Source organism: Vidua macroura, chromosome 8 (assembly GCF_024509145.1).
Source record: "Vidua macroura isolate BioBank_ID:100142 chromosome 8, ASM2450914v1, whole genome shotgun sequence".
Classification (NCBI taxonomy): domain Eukaryota; kingdom Metazoa; phylum Chordata; class Aves; order Passeriformes; family Viduidae; genus Vidua; species Vidua macroura.
The window spans coordinates 30689825-30713658 of record NC_071578.1 but is presented as its reverse complement, the minus strand read 5'-3'; the positions used below and the strand labels follow the sequence as shown (position 1 = coordinate 30713658).

General features: G+C 44.9%; 1 protein-coding gene across 16 annotated transcripts in view; it reads left to right on the top strand.

Annotated features, from left to right (window-relative positions):
• The window catches only part of PCDH15 (protocadherin related 15), a 331935-nt gene that overhangs the window by 198672 nt on the left and 109429 nt on the right, over window positions 1–23834 (top strand). For all 16 annotated transcript variants that reach the window (XM_053984471.1, XM_053984472.1, XM_053984474.1 and 13 more), the window contains 5 exons: window positions 17–210; window positions 4545–4677; window positions 10334–10413; window positions 11289–11382; window positions 23091–23219. In XM_053984471.1, coding sequence (XP_053840446.1) covers window positions 17–210; window positions 4545–4677; window positions 10334–10413; window positions 11289–11382; window positions 23091–23219 — 630 coding nt within the window. The remainder of the gene's footprint in view (window positions 1–16; window positions 211–4544; window positions 4678–10333; window positions 10414–11288; window positions 11383–23090; window positions 23220–23834) is intronic.

Below are 23834 nucleotides of genomic sequence, written 5' to 3'. Positions count from 1 at the left end.
TGGTTTTGCCTTGCAGCTGACGGCCGTGGATGCTGACGAGGGAGCCAACGGGCAGATAGTGTATGAAATCCTGGCTGGGGACCAGGGAGACTTCACCATCGACAGGCACACAGGGCTGATCACCATCGCTCCAGGAGTGCTGCTGGCAGTGGGGCGCTCCTACGCCCTCACCGTCAGAGCGTCTGACAGTGCCCCCCCCGCGCAGAGAAGGTAATTAGTGCATCCCCTAAAGACTGATTCATTACTCCAGCAGCTCAGCAGTAACACCTGGGTCACACCCCACACCCCATGTTTCTAGTCCACACTTCTGTTCTGGAAAAGTGGCACACACAGGAGAATTCTTGCCCTTTGTGGTCCTTAATGGTATTTCCCTTACAACCCTGGGTTTTCATGATTTCGTTTGCTTGCCATGGTCTGTTATTTAGAAGTTCTCAATTGTGCTGTCGCTTTCCACCCCTTCACCTTATTGAGGTGAAGGGGTGGAAAGAAGAAAGCAAGTGAGAAGGGAGATTCTTTTTGTTCAGAAAATGCAAAAAGGATCCCAAAGAATGGGATGGCTGAGCTGGAGAACCTCTCCAGGTGAAGAGTGTGCAGTGTCCCTACTAAGACCGAAATTCCTAAGGGCAGAATTCTCTGCTGTACCCCAGATGAAAAATAAGAGCAGACTGCAAATTTAGGATTTAAGCAGGGAGGGGAACATCATCATCTTTAAGGTCCTTTTTTACCCAAACCATTCTATGATTTATATGTTCAGAAACCAGCAAAGGTATCAAGCCCTGCTTACCTGTTTCTGTGGAGTTTGTGTTCTAAATGTGCCAAAATGTCATTTTATGAAGGTGGGAGAGAACAAAAAAAACGTCTGTTGTGTTCTGGGCCTGATATTGGTAATGTGACAACCTCCTTGTCCAAAAAGCATGAAGAGAGGAACAAGAGGTTCCAGCATTTAAACCTCCCACAACAGTAAAGTGGGAGGTTCAAATGGGAAATGTAAGAAGGAACTAAAATACAAGACTAGGATTTCAGTAACTGGATTTTCCTCAGGACCTGCTGCTTCTTCCATGTCTCCAAGAAAGCAGCTCATGCTGTTGTGCACATTTTTTATAATTACTGTCCATTCAGCTTGTTAAGTTGTTCATGAAATTAACATCTGGAAGCAGTCCCTTGGCTGAATTTCACTCTCTTTTTCCTCCTGCTTGCTTTTTTGATAAACCCTCTCAAGCTGGTAGCAGGCTTCTAGTAGTGCTGAGGAGAAGACTGAGGACAACTATACATTTATTTTGTGTAGTGCTTCAGAGAGAAGGCAAAAAAATCAGTATTTCCTCTTCAGAGAGTCTGAGATCCCCGTGGTGTAGCTCCACACTCCAGCTCTGATTGCCATCAACTCCTTTTGTGCTGGAGAAATCTTTGTGTTGCCTAAACATATGTATTTCTGAGGATGGATGCTGCGATCCTGTGCTTCCTCCTCTGATAATGCCTTCAAGACAAATAAGAAGTGGGAAGCTTTGCCAGGATAACCAAAGTCACCTGGAAAGTGGCTGGATTTCAGTCTCCTCCCTTGCTTATGCACAAAGCAAAACCCAGCCACTGAACCTGGCTCAGGAACTGTAGCTCTGCAGCCTTTGTGAACACAAATTTAAATCAGAATTTGGAATTCTCTGTAGGTTTGTTGGGGTTTTTTTGCATGGAATGACATTTAAAAATGTTGGTGGGTGGCTGTATCCTAACTGAGATTTGGGGTTTGAGTGTTACTAATTATAATTTTTCATGTAAGTTATTGAGATATCATGGAGATGTTAAGGTTGATCAAGATCATCAAGTTCAACCTTGTCAACTAACCACAGCAAGTGTCACATCCAGTTGTTTCTTGAAACAGGCCAGGGCTGGAGATTTCACCCTTTCCTTGAGCAGCCCACTCCTATATTGAGGCACAACAGTTTCTATTTTTTGAAAAAAACAATGGCAACATTTGTAAAATCAAACAATTTCAGGTCAGACTTTAAGCTTTTCACAATCCCTCAGATTCCTGGACATGGGATTCACTTGGTTATACAGGGTTCTGCTGGATCAAGTCAAGATAGGTTGGTCGACATGGATGGAAATCCATTCATCCTCAATTTTATAATTGCCCAGAGCAGCTGTGGCTGCCCCTGGATCCCTGGCAGTGCCCAAGGCCAGGCTGGACTTTGGGGCTTGGAGCAGCCTAGGATAGTGGGAGCTGTCCCTGCCCATGGCAGGCGGGGCACTGGATGAGTTTAGAGTCCTTTCCAACCCAAACCATGATTCCATGTGGAGGTAATTTAAGCAGAGATGGAGGTGCAGTTGACTTTCAATCAGCTGGTGGGGCACAAAAGCTGTTTTTCCATGCTGGAGTGATTTTGGGAGCTCTCTGCAATTCCCAAATGCTGTACTGGTCTCTGTGTATTCACCTGCAAACACCAGCTGCAGTGCTTGGCTCAGCTCCATCTCCTTCCCCTTCCCATGCCAAAGGAAAATTTGCCAACTCCTTAACTGGGCTATAACCTACACAAAAGACACGTGGGAAAAATGCAAGGTGTTAATAAAAAAATGGATTGGAATTGCAAAAAAAGCCATTTAATATTAGAGTGCTTTTACATTGCAGACTATTAGTACTTATTCCTGTGATTTTGCCTTAAATATTTAAAGACAATTTGCTTCCTATTCCCAGAGTCACAGAATGGTTTGGGCTGGGTGAGACCTTAAAGCCCATCCAGTGCCATGGGCAGGGACACCTTCCACTGTCCCAGGCTGCTCCAAGCCCCATCCAGCCTGGCCTTGGGCACTTCCAGGGATCCAGGGGCAGCCACAGCTGCTCTGGGCACCCTGTGCCAGGGCCTGCCCACCCTCCCAGGGAACAATTCCTTCTCAATATCCCATCCATCCCTGCCCTCTGGCAGTTTGAGCCCATTCCCTGTGTCCTGTCACTCCAGTTCCTGTTGCAGGGTCCCTCTCCAGTTTCCCTGTGGCCCCTTCATGCCCTGGAAGGAGCTGTGAGGTCTCCACACACCCTCCCAAGGAACAATTCCTTCCCAATATCCCATCCATCCCTGCCCTCTGGCAGTGGGAAGCCATTCCCTGTGTCCTGGCACTGAATCCTGTCACTGTGTGTGTGGATGTGCCCTGAGGGGCAGAGTCCCTCCCCTGGGGGTGTGATTTATCCTTCTGGACAGCAGTTTCTTATCCTGGAGCATGGCCAGAGGGTGTGTGACAGTCTCCAACACGTTCCTCTCAGCCCTGGCTCTGCCCAGCTCTGTCAGTGACCCAGAGCTCCAAAACCTGCTGGGAAAGGGCAGTGGGAAACACCAGCAGCACAGTGGTGACTCTGCTGAGCCACAGCTTTGGGCAGCTAATTAAAAATATTGATCAGTAATGTGTTGTTTTTATGTTAAATGAGTTCTCTCAGTTAATACAGCAGCTGTTTCAACAATAAATCTGTGGTAATTTTGGGCAGGACCCTCTAAAACAGCTCTGGAGTTTGCTAGCCCTGCAAGAAGCAGCTCTTTGGGTTCATGATTTTCTTCTCTCTCCCTCTTCCTGCCCCACCTCCAAAAAAACTGGGTCAAATCCCTTTGTTTTCGTTCTTGCAGCTCTAAAACTGAGATTTATCAACTTTGTCCAAGGATTTATGAGGGGAAAAGCTACACCTCCAGCACAGCACTTGCTCTTCTCAGGGGTTTGTTCTGGGGTGGGGATGCTGTGCTGACATCCAGGAGGGGAGGCAGGTGGGATTATGGAGCAGAGAGGCAAGAGGAAGATCCCTTGAAGTCAGTATTTTAATCCTCCATCTCCAGGGGGACTCCTGGCTCCTTTTCTCAAGTTGAGGCTGTTGGATATCAAGTGGATATCAGGATGGTTTGTGCAGGGTCTTCAGTGTCAGTGTCCCAAAGAACCTTCAGTATTCCACCTGGAATGCTGTTTGCAGTCTGTCTGGGACAAGGATTCAGTGCAGCTGAAGGGTTTGCCAGGGGTTTGTAGCCTCCTGCACTGCCACTGCTCTGAAAAGGGATTTATTGCTCTGAAGTGGGGATTACTGACCCACAGCATCGCAGCAGAGCTGTGTGCTTCTCTTCTCCCAGCATTTCCCTCTCTGCCAGCATTCCCTGCTCCCTCTTTTCCAAGCAAAGGAAGCCAGCTGGCTGCCAGCAGGGATGCTCCAGGGGTGGCTGTTGTGTGTGGCAGGAGCAGTTCCCAGCCTGGCATTTGAGCTGCTCCTGCAGAGGACACAGCGCATCGGGAGCTGTTTGTTTGTGGAGTGTGCACTGATATCTCACTGCTCTGTTTTTGAAAGTACACCACTTTGGGCTGCTTTGGGGAAAATTACTGAGCTTTTCTTCCTGTTCATGTGGCAGCCTGCTTTCCGTTTGATCCAGAAGGAAAAATATGTCCTGAAGCTTTCTGAGGAGCAAAGGGAGGCTGTTAGAGCTTGAGAACGCACAGAGTGTAAAGCAGCCATTGTGGGTTGCCTTGTGGATTGGATTTATTGATTCTGACTGGTTTTGACTGGCTTTTCCCCCTTTGCACTGCAGGAGCTCCATCACCACTGTTTACATCGAGGTGCTGCCTCCCAACAACCAGAGCCCTCCACGCTTCCCGCAGCTGATGTACAGCCTGGAAGTCAGCGAGGCCATGCGGATCGGCGCTGTTCTGCTAAACCTGCAGGTACCCAGGCTTCTCTGGCATGCCCTGAGGGTGCTGAAACCTTCCCCACCTTCCTGCCCTCTGTGTCCATGCCATGCACAAACCAGTCCTTTCATCCAGGGGAAAAAAAGCAGCAGTTCAAAGGGATTTGAAAATTGTTCCATTTTGATCAGCAGCCCTCTTTACACGGACTGCAGAGAAAAAGGGCTCACTTGGCTATTTCTGTTACTTCTTTTTTTGATTTAAATATTGTAAAAGATGCTGTAGGCTGCAAATGGCACTGCCCAGAGAAGCTGTGGCTGCCCCTGGCTCCCTGGAAGTGTCCAAGGCCAGGCTGGATAGGGCTTGAAGCAGCCTGGGACAGTGTTCCTGCCCATGGCAAGGGCTGGAATGAACTGATCTTCAAAGTCCCTTCCATTCTGGGATTCTGTGATAATTATATTTGAAAAAAATTCTGTGAGTGACTGGGAACTTGAAAGGACTCTGATTTATTGTGTTAGAATCTCTCTCTGTATTTGCCAGCAGATCAGAGGAGCTTCAGCACCTCATTCATGGGGAATTTCAGCAAGATTTCTGGCAATTTGCCTTCCCTACCCTGTCATTTTTGAAAAATGCCTGAAGATATTTCTACCCCTTGGTGTGTGTAACAACAGGCTGAGAGAGAGCAGAGATCCCAGTGCTGCCAGTCCCATAGACCTTGTGCCATGGGATCAGGGATCATGCAACAGCTTTTGGCCAGGTCCAGGAGCAGGAACATCCCTCATCTCATGCAGCAGAACCAGACCTCCTCTTGTTGCATTAATAATTAAAAAAATCAGTTATTTCCTCACTTATTTACTGCTCCTTATCTACTGCATTGCATTCTGCCCAAAAAAACAGCTGTCCAAAATCAGGAGATAAATGGGAACTCTTTATTGAGGTGCTTTTTTGAGGGGTGAGAAACTTACTTAATGCTGTGTTTAGCAGTAGTGAAATAAAGGAGCTCTAATTAACTCACTGGAGCAGGTGGATGGGAAAGCTCCTGCTAAAATGGTTTCCTGCTGAAAGACTGGGATTATTCTGGCTGGTTAAGTTCATACACTCACCTGTGCTGAGGGAGGATGACTAATTTAGCTCAGTGCTGCCAATTAACTCCTGGCACAACTGTGGTGCCTGCAGGAAATGAGGAGTGGAAGGGACAGGTTGTTCAGGAGCCTTCTCCCCGCTGGTGAGAGACACTTGGGGTAGGAAGCCCCAAAGAGTAGCAGGAGCCAGGAACATGCTGAGAAACAGAAACATTTGTGTTTCCTTAGCAGGTGCTGAAATCTCTGGCTGAGGGCCTGAGGGATCTTTGGAGGCAGAAAAAACCTCTTGGCAGGCTTTAGAATTGAGGGATTTGATGGGATTTAAATGTGGTTGGAAAGTGAAACTCCAATGGAATAATCTGCTTTAATGTTTCACTAAACCTCAGGCAGCCCATTCTGGGCTGGCCCTGCTGGGGGACCCCGAGGGCTGTGTCCAGTTCTGGGCCCTCCTGGCCAGAGAGCCCTGGAGGGGCTGGAGCGTGGCCAGGGAAGGGAAGGGAGCTGGGGAAGGAGCTGGAGCCCCAGGAGCAGCTGAGGGAGCTGGAAAGGGGCTCAGCCTGGAGAAAAGGAGGCTCAGGGGGGACCTTGTGGCTCTGCACGACTCCTGTCAGGAGGGGACAGCCGGGGGGGGTCGGGCTCTGCTGCCAGGGAACAGGGACAGGCCAAGGGGAAATGGCCTCAAGCTGTGCCAGGGGAGGCTCAGCTTGGACAGCAGCAGGAATTTCTGCATGCAAATGGTGCTCAGGCCTTGGCAGGGGCTGCCCAGGGAGCTTTGGAGTGCCCATCCCTGGAGGTGTCCAAGGAAGGGCTGGAGGTGGCACTCGGTGCTCTGGGCTGGGGACAAGGTGGGCACTGGGCACAGCTGGGACTCCATGGACTGGGAGGGATTTTCCAGCCTCGGTGATCCTGCATTTTATGAAAAATACTTGATTATTAAATCCCAAATATCCTTAGCTGTAGCTTTGGTGATTAGTCCAGCACTGTATCTCTTGTAGGTTTGGTAGTCCTCAACCTGAAATGTGGGAGATAAAAAGGAACTTTTTACAAGGGTCTGGAGGGCCAGGACAGGGGGAATAGACTCCCACTGCCAGAGGGCAGGGATGGATGGGATTCTGGGAAGGAATTGCTCCCTGGGAGGCTGGGCAGGCCCTGGCACAGGGTGCCCAGAGCAGCTGGGGCTGCCCCTGGATCCCTGGCAGTGCCCAAGGCCAGGTTGGACAGGGCTTGGAGCAGCCTGGGACAGTGGAAGGTGTCCCTGCCCATGGCAGGGGTGGCACTGGATGGGCTTTAAGGATCCCTCCCAACCCAATTCCAAGTCCACCTCCCTCGTCCTGGATTAAAACCTTCGTCTGTATTAAAGGACTTTTGTGTGCAGCATATTTCTCTTTTCATTTTCCTTTATTCCCTCCTGTGTAAAATCCACCAGGACATTTTAACCATTCATAAACAGAGTATTTAAGCTTCTGAAATCCTGTGCTGCCTTTTCCAGGCGACACAAAGTTCACAAATAGGCACCTTGGTTTGGTTTTTTTTGCCTGTGTTCCATCGTTGACGTGGAATATCACCAGGCCTCAAATACTGCACAAGTGTTTTTTCATCTGTAAATTTTCACACTGATGTTTCTTTTCCTGAGTCTTATCAATCCAATCAGTGTTTGGGCTGGTGCAGGTTTAGAAATTATGCTTTTATGGTTCTCTCTTAGTAATAATTTGGTAGTTCTGCATACAGCAGGAGAGTTGCAAAATCCTGGAGAGAGCCTGCAAAGCTTTTCAAGTATTCCCAAATTATCAAATCTGAAGATCTACAAAACATTAGGGTCAGAAACAATGCAAATGTAGCTGCTTTAAATTAGCCTTTAGACTTTGGAAAAATAAAATTCACTTTTTTCTTGTCCATTAAAATTTCTTATGCTGATGATGGAGGGCTTTATTTCTTTCTTATCCCATTATTTATTTTCTAATGCACCCGGCTGGTCTTGACTGGTGTTTTAATTAACAACATTTGAGATTAATGCAATATTAAATGATCTCCACTGCATTAATTTGTAAATAAACCTCAGAGTTTATTGCATGCCTGGGAGGCGTTTATGGCTTCATGTTCTGCCAGCCATTATTAATTAAAATATGCAAATGCTGTCATTTTTCTGGGAGCCTGCAGAACAAATAGGGCTGTTAGCAGGGTCCAGTTATGTGCTGAACAAGGAGGCAACATGGAATTGTTGTGTGCAATTTATGAAATCACTCTATGCCATTGATCTGGAAAAAATCAGGAATAGATTGCTCTTCTCCCTCGCCTTCAGTGGTTTTCTTCTGTACACAAGAACTTTATGTTCTTTGCATTTTAAGAAAGCAGGAGTTTATAAAACAATGATTAAAAGCAGGAGTTTTTAAAAGCAGCTTTCCCCCTTTTTTAAAAAAAGATTTTCTGTGGGGATAAGGAGAAAATTAAATCAACAACGGCCAGTCTTTGATTTTGTAGCTTCCTGAGAGCCCCCTGACTTGCTATGAGAGAATGCAGACAATAATGATACCCCTGAGACAACTTAATGTGAAAGGAGGGCAGGATGCCCTGCAGGGAAGGTAAAAGGAGGACAAAGGGCTAAAGACTTGAGCAACCATGGTGTTCTGGTGATTCAGGATCAAGGAGAGCCCTTAGAGGTGCCAGCTCCTCCCATTGTCTACCTCCAGTGCTTGCGGCATTTTGTGTTCTTGGCTCAGATCCTGACTATTCATATCCTCAGGCCAAGGAGATCCAAATTCCACCCACACCTCCTGTCACTCAGTGCCACCCATGGGATTTATAAACAATTTTCCCAGTCTGTCATCGATGTTGTGGATGGGAATATTGATCAGTGCTGGGAGAGCTGTACACACCTGAGCAGAACTGAGTCAGTACCAGCACTGCCCACTACTGCCTGGCCTTCACTTTGATCATGGGTTTAATTCTTGCTTAATCCCACCCTCCACTTGGACACTGTTGTTGGAACTCCTTTGGGAAAATGTCCCAACAAGCAGTAGGAAAAGCCTTCACCATGGCTCAGCTGTTTTTTTGAGCCACAGTTTCTGCCCTGTTCAGGAGACTTGTTGTCCTGTTGGAAAATCAGATTAAATTGCTTCAGCATCCTATTGTGCTAGAGAAATTCAGTTCTGTGTCTTCCCTCTGCATATTGGCATTGCAGGGAACTTAAAATTATTTGGATATTTTTGGGTTTCTGGGAATTGGCCTCCACCTGCCTGGTGCCTGATTTCCTGGCTCATTCCTCCATGAAGGATAGACCTTGGGTTTGCACTCCAGAATTTTTGTTCCCCGGGAGTACCCAAGAAAAAAAAAAATCTCTGATGGCTTTGAGATTGCTCCAGCCCTTCTATACATCAAGATGGACTTCACTAGGCTTGAATTTCAGCAGCTGATTCAAAGATGCTCTGTTTATGAACATCTTCTCTGCCTGACTCTTGCCCAGCTCTCAGCTGAAGTTTTCCCCCAGTTAATTTAGTTTGGAGCTGGAATGGGGGAAGTTTTACCTCTCTGACCTTCTCAACATCATCCCTTCCGTTTTTCAAACCACTCCTCAGGTTCCTTCTGTAACTTAAACATTTGTTATCCTTTGTGTTCTCTCCTGTTTCTATTCCAGTTTAGCCTTGACTTCTGACTGTGTCTCCATCCAGTTTTTCTTGCTTTTTGTGCTGATCCTTTCCAGCTGTCTTAGCCCCTTTTTTTTTATTTGGCTAAACCAAGTTGTTTTGGTACTGCATTCCCTGCTCTGCCTGCACATTTAAATGGTTTGTGCTTCTGCTCTTAATTTTGGGGGACGTTTGAGTTGGGTTTTTTGTTATTTTTCTTGGCTTTTTATCTCAGAAATTGCTTTTTAGGTAGTCAGCTCAAAGCTACGCAGCCTTTGATTGTGGTCCACAGAAACAATTTGACAGGAGCAAGGGGAGGGTTGGCCTCTTCTCTTCTAGACCAGAAGGAAAGGCCTCAGGTGTCACCAGGAGAGACATCAAAAGTAGTTTATTCAACTTTTTAAAGATTTTTTTTTTTTCACCTAATAGGTAGAATATCCTCATTTTGGTGCTGTTAATGTCTGTTCTTAAAGGTCTTACCCTGATCTTCACCACCCACTCCAAGAAGCAAATTATTTTGGAGGGTGAGTGCTGCAGTTAGAACTCACTGAAGCATCAGCCAAAATCTGGGATTCTAATAAGATAACAGAAAGCGAGATCTTCATAATAAGTGGAAATTAAGAATGAAAAGAAAGGAAACTGAAAGTTCAGTCTAATCAGTGTGGAGCTGCAGAAAAATAGAAGTAAATAACTAAAGACTGAATTTCATACTCATGCTGCTGAATGTAGATGTAATTTGATAATTAGATAATTACTAATAATTAATAGTAATTATTATCCTGCATTCAGGATATTGTCATTTCTGTGCAGCATAGGAATTCTGATGTGCTCCAGCTTTATCTTGAGTAGCCCAGAGTTGCCTTAGAAATAGGGATTGTTGTCATCCCTGTGAGAAACTTTCCTAAAACTTAATTCCCCAGTTTCTGCATAGAAGGGAAGAGAAGAAATATTTGCTACTGACTGAATTTTATCCCCTTTTTTCCTTCCCTAAAGGCTTTTGATAGAGAGGGCGACCCCATCAAATACCTTATTCAGAATGGAGATCCTCAACAAGTTTTTAATCTCTCTCAGAGGTAAGTGGGAAACCCTTGGAAAACAGACTTGGAACTTGTCAGCCCAGGGAATGGAGGAGCCGAGAGAAAAGGGTTGTGCTCAGACACCTTCAGCTGCTCGTTTGAGGGGCTGTCAGCCATTAATGAGAGCTCTGTGAGTCAAATTCCACTCTGGGCTTTGTCACTGGCCACTGTTTATTTATTTTAAACACTTTAGGTAGGGGAAACTCACTGAGGTGGAAAGATTCCATTTTAAAGAGTGGCCAGGGATTAATTAAAACCCTTTTACCTGTCAGCTCCTGACTAATGGCAGGGACAACTTTTGCTTTAGTTTCCTGACTTGTTATGGTTTAGCCTGTAGCAAAAAGCCTTTTGAGCATTGTTTAAGAACTGTATTTTCCTTAAATTGAATTCCAACTTAAATAGAGTGAGAAAGAGAGGGTTTGTTATGAAATGTAAGCACCAGATTGGTCTGTACCTGGCCACCACCCTTTATTTTACCTATTACTAGCTATTAATTATTATTTGCAATCCAAAGTATCCTTTTCCTTGCAGAGGAAGGGAAGTTGGTGAGCTGACTTCCCACAATAAATGATGGGACAGAAGTAACCTGAGGTTTATTAATTTCTGGTGCAAAATAATTCTAATTTGGTGTGAGGGAAATATTGTGAACCTAAATACCCAAACCTCCTGAGACAGGTTGATGTTTTAATCCAGGATTATTCCTGTATCCAAGTGGAGAGCATTAGGAATTGGCTCATGGCTTTTCTTGGCTTTCACCCACAGAAAGCCTAAAAGCTCCTACAAAGAGGAGCCTTGGTGTCAGGAAGGTGGTGGAGCTCACAGACCTCTCCCAGGTGCCCTGCTAATGTGTCCTGGTCTTGTTTCATTCCCAGCTCTGGCCTGCTGGCCTTGGGAAAGCCCCTGGACAGAGAGAGCACTGACCGCTACATCCTCATCGTCACGGCCTCAGACGGCAGACCCGACGGGGTGAGTGTCCTGCTGGGGCCTTGAGAAGGCTGCCCTAGAACAGAGGCCAGACAGAGTTAAAGAATAAAGCAGGGATTTATTACAAGGATATCCTCAGTGAATCCACCTTGGGCAGCACAAGAGCCCAGCCAGGGCTGCACCCAAGATGAACCAAAATGGTCACAAAATGCACGACTGCTCACGGGCCCTCTCACTTTTAGAAGTTCTGCTCCATTTGCATATTGGAGTTAATTCTCCAATTACAGCTTTAGCCCATGCAGTCCCATCCTGCTTGTTTTTCTCCCTTTAGTCCACATTGTTTATGTGCTTGGGCCTGAGATTTGGATCATTTGTCCTTGGTCCCCAGCTGGAGAAGGAATTGTTTTGTCTCCCTACTCTGTAAAGTGAGCTCACCATCCCCTAATGTGAAGCTCAGAACTGCACACTAAAGTAGCACAAAATCTGAAACATAGAAAACCTAAACCTGAGGCATCACTGGAGGGCTGGACAGCCCTGGCCACCTCCACGTGGTCTGACTGTGTGTTTTCCATAGACCAAACCTATCTGAAATCTGGGACAGTTTTCCTTTGGTTGGTGCGGGTGAAGCCTGTGTGTCACTGCCTTTGATCATGGACAAAGGGATGTTGCCGCTTTGTGTTATTCTTTAACAGCCAAGGGTTTGTGTCTTCACAGATGTTCATCTTCTGTTTCTTCTTTGTGCTATTCAGTACCTGCTCCTCTTCTTCCCTTCTCCCAGATGTGAAAGTTGTTTTAGTGATTAGTACTTTAGCCAGCCATTTTCCACAACTGACTGTCCAGCTCTCCAGAAAACTCCCACTTCTCTTACAAAAATAATAATTTTTTGTTAGGAGCTATCTTCAGGTCTTCTATGTTTGCACCAATCTTTGACCCCACAACCAACCCAGGCAACTGCTGCTCACACTTGTGTTTAATATAACAAAATGGTGATTTTTTCAATTTTCTTATTATAAAATGGTGGACTATTTAAGGATATGTGTTTATTGATCAGGCACAGGCAACAGAATTATTTTTCCTGAAAGTTTGCAGCTGGATTGTGCAACATACCTGGGAATGCAGCAGCTCTGCCATGGAATAATAGCACAGGTGGGGGAGAAATCTCTACATCTGATCTTGTGTATAAGGGCAGATCTAAATAACATTAGTAATAATTAATAAATAACAAGAATGCATTATCTGGGCTGTTCTAGAAGGATTTGAGATTTAAACAGAGCTATCTCTGACACATTGCTATAGAATGATCATGAAAATTCTGGGATTTGGACCTGTGCTCATCCTGACAGAAGAAAATCTCATTTATTTTTTCTATCTCATGCTCCTCTTAGCTTCTTCACCTTACCATCTTAGCCTTCCTGCTCAGGATTTACTCAGAATTTACACACACACCCAAAAATATCAAGGAAGCCTTTATACAATTTAGTGGCAACATGGACTAATTAATCTGTTAACAGTCTCCACCTTTTCCATGAAAAATCTGGTTACAATTTTTGTGGGTTTGTTCTTAGTGAACTGCTCTCACATCTGTGAGTTCAATGGTTTTGATCTCAAACTCTCAGCTGGGAAATCTGAAGATGTAAATTAAAGACTTGCAAGTTGGTTCAGGCTGTGTTATGCTCCTGAAGTACTCTCTGGGGTGTAAAAAAAAAAAAGGGGACTGAAAAGCTCATTCCTTTTCCTTTCATCTAGAGAGAGATTCATTTGCTTTGCCCCAGGATTAAGTGGCCAGCAAATTAATTCCAACATTCTGAAGGTGATAGTTGGGGTTTTGAAAGGAAATCCTGTTAATCGTGGCACAGTGCTTAGCAGAAAATAGTTGTATGCAAGCTGTGATATGGTGTTTGAAGCTCAGCTCTGGAAAAGCCACCCAAAATAAAACATGGAGAGCTCTTTTAGAGCTGTCCCTGGACTGTGCTGTTGGACACCTCTTGAAATTCTTGTTACTGGTTGTAACAAAATCCACTTTAAGAACTCCACCCCCTGTTATCTCATCTCCTCACCTCCCTCAATCCCATTGGCAGGGGCTGCCCAGGGAGCTTTGGAGCCCCCATCCCTGGAGGTGTCCAGGGAAGGGCTGGACATGGCACTCAGTGCTCTGGCATGAGGATCAGTCACAGAGCAGATCTGGTAATCTTGGAGATCTTTTCCAGCCTTGTTGATTCCATGACTCTATGATTTCATACCAGATTTTTTTGCCCTGGAATTTTGCAGCTGCAGGTGTGTGTGCATTGTTCTCAGGGTGAAATGTGGACACACTCTATAGCTTGAGTGTGTTCCCTGTGCCTGGTTTGGGGTTTTTCTCACTGTCCCTTACCTGTCTGTAGCTGCTTTCTGCAGTTCATATTTTCTGTCAGGGTTGGGGCACCTTTCTTCTTAAGATTTTCCAGCAATAGGCCTCAGTTGTCCAAAGCTTCTGGTACCAGCAGCTGGAAAGGGTTAAGAGTGGGCTTGCCAGGATTACAAAAAAGGCTGGATAAGCTACTTGGCTTTCATTTTACAAACAAATGGATGAAACAAGGCAGCTCAACCAAGCCATTAAATCTCCAGGCCTTTTCCATGCCAGGAAACAGTGGGTGTGACTGATTTGCCAGGCTTCCTTGTGTCTTTACAATTCCCTTGATTTGCAGCTCTTCTGGGTGTACTCCTGCTGTTTGACAGGCTCCTCCTGGAGAAGGGTCAGGACTCACTCAAAGTTCCTGGTTGGTACTGTGCCAAAGCCTTCTGAGGACACAGATCCTTGGTCCAAGTAGTGCCATTTCATGGAGGAATTTTGCTTTTTAACTAGTTTTTATCAGGAAGCAACAGTGTCTTTCTAGGAAAAAAAAAATATTTCTACAATTACAAAACCACTGCTCCCCAAACTCATTCACTTGCTGCTTGTCATCCAGCTCTGCTTTTTGTGAACAGTTCCATTAGTGCCTACAGAAAACTGGTGATGTCACCAGATGCCTTGTTGCAGTTTGCCTTAAATCCCGAAATTAATTCCCCAGACAGGTACAATGTCATTTAAATCCCATTAACATATTTTAGCTGGTAACATATCCAACCTGATCCCTTGCCATCCAACATGAAACCAGCTATTAAAGTCAAACCTACTTAAAGTCAGCTTTTGGATTTCATTTCCTGTATTTGCTTGTTTTTTGGTTTGTTTTTTTTTTTTTAATTTGAAAGGCATTCAAAGGAAAAGGACTTCACTGGTGTGGAGTATTTTTTTGGTGTTATTGTTGTAGGTTTGTTGGGGGTTTTTTTGTGGTTTTTTTTTTTTTTCAATGATATATGGTGTCTTGATCCTGCTCTACCCCTGCCCTCCTCAGCTGGACAGGGAAGAAAAATATAAGGAAAGACTCAGGAGTTGAGATAAGGACAGGGAGAGATGCCTCACCATATATTGCCATGGGCAAAACAGCATGGGGAAATCCATTGATTTTATTACCCACAAAATTAGAGCAGGGTAATTGGGAAGAAAAATCTTAAGAATGTCTTCCCGCCACCCTCCCTCCTTCCTGGGTTCTTCCTCCTCCCCTCCAGTGGCACAGGGAGATGGGAATGGGGGATTTTGTTGTTTGTGCTGCTGCTGCTTCCGCAGGGAGAGGATTCAGAGTTCTTCCCCTGCTCCAGCCTGGGGTCCATCCCACGGGAAACAATTCTCCCTGAGCTGCTCCAGTGTGAGTCCATCCCATGGGCTGCAGCTCTTCATGAACCACTCCAGTGTAGATCCACTTCCATGGCGTCAGTCCTTCAGGAAGAGGCTCCAGTGTGGGGGTCCCTCATAGGTCTTGAGTGCTATCAGCAGACCTGCTCCAGCATGGGCTTCTCTCTCCATGGATCCCTGCCCCAGCATGGGCTTCTCTCTCCATGGATCCCTGCCCCAGCATGGGCTTCTCTCTCCATGGATCCCTGCCCCAGCATGGGCTTCCCACCTCTCAGCATCCCCGTGCTCTGGTGTGGGCTCCTGCAGGAGCTGCAAGTGGATCTCTGCAGCCTCCATGGGAAGCAGGGGCACAGCTGCCTCCCCATGGGTTTCCCCACGGAATCTCGGCTCCTCTGCCCCTCTTCCTGCCCTGCCCTGGGTATCTGCAGAGCTGCTCCTCTCCCCTGGTCTCATTCCACTCTTCTCTAGACACAATTACAACTGCACAATATCAATTTTCCTTCTCAAATCAGTTATCCCAGAAGCATCACCACCAACTCTGCTTGGTCAGTAGCAGGTTTATCCTGGATCCCCTGGACTTGGCACCACTGGAGCATCCAGCATCTCCTCTATATATATCCTTATAACCCCTCACTACCAGAACCTTACCACACAAACTCAGTCCAGGAAAACTTTCCTCCTCAGTTGCAACATGGATAGTTGGCATTTGTACATTTTTGTGGCTTGGTTTTGTGAACAACAGTCATAGGTTCCCCAGTTAGGTTCCAGTTGCACGGGATCTCAGGAGCTGATATTCCTCAGGCAGTGACAATTTAAATGTGGTTATTTAATCCATACCTTTCAAACATAAAGATGCCCAAAAAGCCCTCACAGAGTGGGAAAATGGGAATGTTTGTATTGGTCGTTCATACTCACCTGAGTAAGTTCAGTGTCTGTAGCTTCACCCAGTGATATTGGTTCAGAAATTGAGGCCAGCACTCCAGAATTTCAATATCCACAGTATTTTCCAGCCAAACTCTGTGTGATCAATGATTTTTAGCTGTTATGACACGAAAGCAAAGGGGCAAAACTTCTGCTCATGAGTTTTTAAATAATACTGTATAAAATCCTGGAATACCTCAGCTGGGAAAGGTTGCTATGCTTGGAAATTGTTGATGCTTTCAGGAAGAAATTTATCCCAGACTGCTTTGAAAGCTTTCTGTCTCAACATGATGACTCTCTTGTTCTCATAAAACCAGGGATGTTTTTCTCCATGGAGCTAAGCAAGGCTCAGGCATCCCCAGCCCTGACAGCATCTTCCTTGTCCCAGGGAGACACATTAAAATGGATTTTTCTTCCCATTCTGGTATCTCCAGGAGTTTGGAGGACAGCAGGATACCTCCTACATGAGCTTGTGGGTTCAGCAGCCCCAGCCTCACACTTGTGGGGAGCAGCGTTTCCTCTGGATGCCTTTCCCATAGTTATGAATGTCACAGAATCCTTGAAGTGGGAAAAGACATCTGAGATTATCAAACCCAACCATCAACCAGCTCCACCACTACCGTGTCCTCGAGTGCCACATCCACATATGTCTTGAATACTTCCAGGGATGAGGATTCCACCATTTCCTGAGAAGCTGTTCCAGTATTTCACAATGCTTTTGGTGAAGATATTTTCTTAAATATCTAAGCTAAACATCCCCTGGCACAACTCCAGGTCATTTCCTCTCATACTGGAGAAGACATCTCGCTCTTTCCTTTCCAGTTCCTGGATTCTTCATCTTGGACCTCCTTCCTCCACAGCTGCCCCCAGGGCAGGCCAAAGCTCTGTGCCTGCCCTAAAATCCACTGGAATAGTACAAGGATACAACGTGGTATTGGCTCTCCTTTTGATTCCTGATGTTCTTTAGAGAAACCCCCATCATCATCATCATCAAGGAAGTCTTTTGAGCTCATTTTTGCATTTACAAAGTCTGTGGTCCCACACACCTGAATTTTTGGGGTGTTTTAAGGTCTTTGGATTTTTTTCTTGCTTGTTTTTCTATGTCATTAGCAAAAAACCTAGAAGAGGTTCGACAAGACTGCTGTGGCACAGAGTAATTGAGTTTTCTCTTTTCTAAGCCCCAAGGCTGATTTAACTGATTCATGTGGTGTGGTGGCAGTCATGGTGACACCATTTGACTTTGGGGGACTGCTAATTCTAACAAAATTAATCCAGAACCACTTATGCCCTCACCCAGCACCTTGGCTTTCCATGGAATGGACTGACCTGGCTGCCACCTTTCCATTACTCTTCCCTGGAATGCTCCTGATTGTTTAAAATGCTCAGCTGTGCTTCCCAAATTATTGTTGTTCTGAGTTATGACCTGGAGCATTAACAGGCTTGTGGGTTTTCCCTGGAAAACATGACCTGTCACCATTAACAATCTGACACAAAAAACAATTAAGGATGCGTTAATTTAGCAGGCAGGAAAATGCTTTTATTTCCCAAGTAATGAGCTTTTAGTTGTAGATGGGCAAAGTGGCACGTGAAGGAAAAACCACATCCTAAGATCAATTTGCGTTCACAAATTGGGGTGTGTTTAGATGCAATCCCAAGGCAAGAATTCCTGTCTTCACCTTTCAGAGGGAGAAGTTTCAAATAAATACACGTGGCTTTTGTCAGAAGAAAGAAAAGGCCTTCTGTGCTCTTGATTTTTGGATTGTGTGTGTCAGTTGATTTAGAGACATGAAGCAGGAGCTCCATTGTGTTGTCTTGTGTGAAATAAGGGCAATTCCAACCTCCAAATACTAATGTCTCATCCTAAAAATACTCATCCAGCACTGCAGAAATGGGATTTTCTGCCTGGCAAAGCAGAGCAGCTCAGTGCCTAGTTGAAAAATCCATTTGGGAATTAGGAATTAGGTGTTCTTGAAAGTTATCAGTCATGCAGGGGATGTTCCCAACCTCCAGCTCCAACATGTCTGGAGGAGCACCAGGATCTGTTGTGGTCTGAACATGTCTGAAGGAGCACCAGGATCTGTTGTGGTCACGGTGGCTTTGAGGTACTCAGAAATTACTGGCAGGGTCCAGAGTCTACTTTTTTTTTTTTTTTTTTTTGGTCTTTGAAGACTCAACCATCAGGCCACCAAACTCCATTGGAACTCCAGGAGAAACTGTCATCTGTCCAGCTGTTCAGGGAATATCCCAAGATTCACCAGCTAGGGAAGACCAGAGGTGACCTGGCTCTGGGAGGGTTTCTTTAAAAGTCATGAATCCAAGATCCATCCCTTTAATCTGACTGTGCCCATTCCTTCTGCAACAAACACTTCAGGAAAATACAGGGATCATTCAAGCCCTGCAGAGCCCAGGACTGGTTAGGGGCCACATTTCCTGTGGAGACAGAGATGCCATCACCTTGGAAAGGCAGCTGAGAGTGAACCCTGTGCTCTGGGCACTGAAGGCAGGGATCAAACTGGATGCAGAACTCTGCTGTTCCTTGAAGGTCATGGGAAGAAGCAACACTTGAAAAGTAGTGGGAACCTTAGGGTGAATATAAAGAAGCCTCATCTCCTTCCCCAGGAGGGTGGGCAGGCCCTGACACAGGGTGCCCAGAGCAGCTGTGGCTGCCCCTGGATCCCTGGCAGTGCCCAAGGCCAGGCTGGACAGGGCTTGGAGCAGCCTGGGACAGTGGAAGGTGTCCCTGCCCATTGCAGGAGTGGCACTGGATGGGCTTTAAGGTCTCTTCCCACCCAAACCATTCCATGATTCTGTGATTTCAGGGCTTTGTGTTTAATCCTGGAAGTCATCTTGGGGATTTTGGCCATCTTGGAAGATCATTCATAATTCAGAGCCTCTGTCTCCCACAGCAGTTGAAATAATTCCCTTCCTTAGAGCAAAGAGGTAGCCCTGAATCAGGGTAATTTAAACAAGGATTTGCTTCTTGAGTAGCATACAGAGAATTCATTAATTGATGTAAATTTTCTGTTACTCCTTGGAACTGTAAATGTTTCTGTTACTCCTGTCTCTAGTCCACATGAGTTATCCAGCAAGAAGGAAGCTAGAGGGAATATTCCTAAATATATGAAAGGGAACAATATACACAGATCTATAATTTGATCTTCCTCCTTGAAAGAACTTCTCCTCACATTATTTTCTTTTCAATCTCCAGTTAGAGACACTGCTTGTTATTTTCCTCAAAAGTTCTGTATTTTGTATAAGAAATCCTTACGAATTCCAACTCATCTGTGAATTCGAGTTTGCACGAGAGGAGTTTGTCCAGACAAATTTCCTCCTCTTGAAGAGAATGCTTTTCTTCCCACAGCAGCTCTTTTATTACAGCAAGCTTTAGGAGCCTCCCAAGCTTTCAGGGCTTGTGTGGCTTAGCATGGATAATATTCCCTATAAAGGCTTTCCTCCAGATTTATCATCCATAACATTTATCAGGGCCTGGCATCCTTAGGACTTGTACTGGATTTGCATGAAAAGTATCCCTGGAAAACCAGTTGTGAATTATGTGTATCTCATTATTTTAGGGAACCAAATCTTTAAAGAATTTTAGGGGTATTTAAATATTTGTAAACACCTTTTTTTTGTTGTTTCTGTGCCTCTTAGCATCCTCTACAAACCTCAGCAACTTTTCAGAATTCTTTAGGAAATTTGTGAATTCACATTCCAGGGAAGATGGAGAGAGACTCTTTACAAGGCTCTGGACACAAGGAATGACTTCCCAGTGCCAGAGGGCAGGGATGGATGGGATTTTTGGGAAGGAATTGTTCCCTGGCAGGGTGGGCAGGCCCTGGCAGAGGGTGCCCAGAGCAGATGGGGCTGCCCCTGGATCCCTGGCAGTGCCCAAGGCCAGGCTGGACAGGGCTTGGAGCAGCCTGGGACAGAGGAAGGTGTCCCTGCCCATTGCAGGAGTGGCACTGGATGGGCTTTAAGGTCACATGAAATTCATGGAATCACAGTTTGTGTTGGAAAGGACCTTAAGGCTTGGAGCACCTTCCACTGTCCCAGGTTGCTCCAAGCTGTGTCCAACCTGGCCTTGGACACTGCCAGGGATCCAGGGGCAGCCCCAGCTTCTCTGGGCACCCTCTGCCAGGGCCTCCACACTTTTCCATATGTTCTGATCCAGTGTCTGGTGACTTTTTCGTGATTCCCAGCAGGGAGGATGATTGCTCCCAATCCTGCTCTGTGCTGCACTTCTGGAGAAGCCCCTGTAATTCCTTCTGGTTGTCAAATAAGGGCTTTCTCAGAACAGCACATCAATCTGAGGTTGGAGCTTCAACAAATCTTCAGAGCCATCTAATGGGGATCTAAAAACGTTGGTTCTGGTTAATCTTTGATCATGGCACTTTCTGATGGTAATGAGAGAAGTGCTGCTCTTAAAGACACACAGGTAAGTCCCACTTCGTGGTAAAAGTGAGCATTGCTGAGACAGCAGTGAGATAACAAATGTTTCCTGTATTTGGGTGAAATAGGGAGATTTTGAATTATTCCCATTTCCTTTCTCAGTTTCAGAGTCTGTTACTGATTTTAAGGAAGAGAACCCAGGGGGTTGCTGCTAACCCAGAGTCTGCTTTGAATGCTCCTTGTGATTTCACCTACTGTTGGTCATTTGCTAAATTGTGATTAATAAAAAAGGAAGATTATTTGAAATATTGGTCTTATTACAGTTATTTCTAAATTCATTCACATTTGATAATTTTCTAAACTATGACTCATATAAAAACAGGGATTATTTGAAGTGTTGATTTTCTTATGGGATCTTATTTTAACAAACGCTTGCAAATTTAGGGAGAGGAGCATTTGATAAAATTTCCCAAACTAATTCTATTGTCATCTCAATAAGGTTTTCTTTTTTTCCCTTGCAAAATAATTTTTCTTTGCAAAAATCTTGCCCTTTAAATTCAGAAGTGGAAATTTAAATATGACAAGTGGAGCACTGGCCTGGGTGTGTTGGCTGATGGTAGGGGGTCGCTTAAGATGAGTAAAGAATGCCCAGGAATATGAAAAATACTGAAAATACTTAGGCAAGAGTTGGGGGGGGGGGGGGCAATCCCAAACATTTCTTTTCCTTCCTCCCTTTCTCCTTATAAAATCCTCTCACAGAGACTAAATGCTGCAGATGATGAACCACAGCCCATGAAAATTATCTGGAATGAAAAGAAGTCTTTTCTAAATGGGAATTCCTGCCTTAAGCCACTGTTATTTAACACCATGTTGCCTCAGTTTATTAAATGTGAGGGTGTTTATTTCTCTGGATTTCATGGAGTTGAGTTACCTTTGGAAAAGCTGATTTACATTCAGTGCGCATCACAACAGAGCAAACGTTCTGGAGTGGCTTCTGCATGGACAAGAAGGCAGAAAGTGCCTTTTCCTTTTAGAAAAGGAATGTGGAAATGGCATTTTCAGAAACAGTCAACAAATAACTGGGGCTCAGTAAACAGAAGCTGCCAGCCTGGGAGCACCTTGTGCTGTCTTGGTTCAAAATCCTCTGGATTTCTGAATGTTTTAAGTAGTGAGGAGTTATTTTATGCAGATATTGGGAGCTCTTGGGACATTGGATCCCAGCTGGATCTGGAGCTGGGAGGAGCTGATTCTGACACCAGCAGAGCACCAGAAGATGCAGGTCTCCATTCAGACTTTTTGTTTGGGGTTTTGTTTGGTTTCATTTTTTGCTTTGTTTTTTTATTTTGCTGTTTTGGGTTTTTTGTTAAGGGAAGATGGTTGCAGGTTTCTTTATGAAGCCTGTGAGGGACCACTTTCAAACAGGTTTGTTCTTCCTAAAGCAAAAGGATTTCTTCTGGGGTCACGTCACAGTGTAGTTCCTGTGAGTGTCCTGTCATAAACGTTTCGTGGAATCATGGCATTTTTATGGTTGGAAACGACATCCAAGGTCATGAAGCCCAACGTGTGACCAGGCACCACCTTGTAACTAAACCACAACTGCAAAGTGCCACATTCTCTCACTTTTTAAACACTTCCAGGGGCTCCACACCTCCCCTTTTAAAACTATCCCAAAGTTTGAGCACCCTTTATATGCAGAAATTCCTGCTGCTGTCCAAGCTGAGCCTCCCCTGGCACAGCTTGAGGCCGTTTCCCCTTGGCCTGTCCCTGTTCCCTGGCAGCAGAGCCCGACCCCCCCTTGGCTGTCCCCTCCTGGCAGGAGTTGTGCAGAGCCACAAGGTCCCCCCTGAGCCTCCTTTTCTCCAGGCTGAGCCCCTTTCCAGCTCCCTCAGCCGCTCCTGGGGCTCCAGCCCCTTCCCCAGCTCCCTTCCCTTCCCTGGCCACGCTCCAGCCCCTCCAGGGCTCTCTGGCCGGGAGGGCCCAAATTTCCCTCAGAGGAGTTTCATGCAAAACATGAGAACACACAAGATTTAAGCTTTAAGACACTGAGTTGGATGAATTGATTTAAAATTCAATATACTGAACACAATCATTTATTAAATACAGCAATGTGGGGTTTTGGGCTGGAGCTCTCAGTCTATGGGAGCAGAGAAAAGGGATGTGACTCAAGCCAACACTTCTCCACCTTTTGGATTGGGAGAGAAAATTTCCATAGGTAGCACAGACATATTTTGTTGGCATTTTATATTAAATACAGTTAATTCTGCTGGTCCCATCTCCTAGGATGTTAAAACTGGGTTGCAAAATAGAGCATCAGCATGGGGTGGGGGAAGGATGATACAGGATGATTGTGCCACTTAATCAGCTTAGTTAATCATCACTGTGATGTATTTTGATTGATAAATCACTAATTTCCTCTTCACATTCTGGCAAATTTTGATATTTCCAGATTTTTCCCTCCACTCACAACAAATACTCCTTAAATCCTTAAAATACTGTATACAATTAAAAGATATCTTATATTTTTCATGCATCTCTAATATATGAGTCAGTCTTGAGCTTGTCTTCTAAAAATTCAAAATAAACTCTCAAAACGCTTCTCTTTTCACAAAAACATGTTTAAAAATTGATTATCTACTTACCTGTGATTCTATCTAATAAGTAACAGCAGGGTTGTCACCTGGAGAGCTGTAAAATAAAGATAATTTCTTCAAAATGTTCTTTTTCTGCCTAGACTTCGACTGCTACTGTCAATATAGTGGTGACAGATGTCAATGACAACGGACCAGTTTTTGACATGTTTCTCCCCAAAAACCTCTCTGTGCAGGAAGAGGAAGCCAATGCTTTTGTTGGTCAAGTAAGGGTAAGTCAATAAAATTGTGTATTTTATTACCCAAGCTGTCCAGACGATGAGGAAGGAGCACAAAATAATTGTGCTTTAGAAAAAAACCCATCCAAATATCTTCAGTTGAAATGCAAACTCTCCACATGTGGCTACAAAGTCACGTTTTGGGGGTTTAAAATATTGGAATTGTTTTCTTCTCTGTGCTAAATACTGAAAACACTTTGTCGCTTAAAAATAGTACATTAAAAAGTTTGTTTTGGAGAAATTCTCCTGTAAAACTTGCTAGTAAGAGTTTTACAGGGTCAAAACAGTGCTGCTACATTTTTAAAAGATTTGTTTTGAGATAGAATTCAAACATGCTGAGCAAGTGACACCTGGGTGTAGGAAATTGTCACACCTAGAGGAAATTTTGAGGTCATTAAAGGGAAAATCAGTTAAACCCTTGAGTGAAATAATTGCTGACCTGACATAAAAATAGGGGATGGTGTTAATTTGAAGGTTTGAAGCTGTAAATTTTTATAACACATGGGGGTCTTCTGGATGAGGATTCAATCTCTTGAGGAAAACATCACTTTTTTTGGCAATGTTTGTTTTTCCTGACTCAAGGGAAAGAAGAAAATATTAATTAGATGG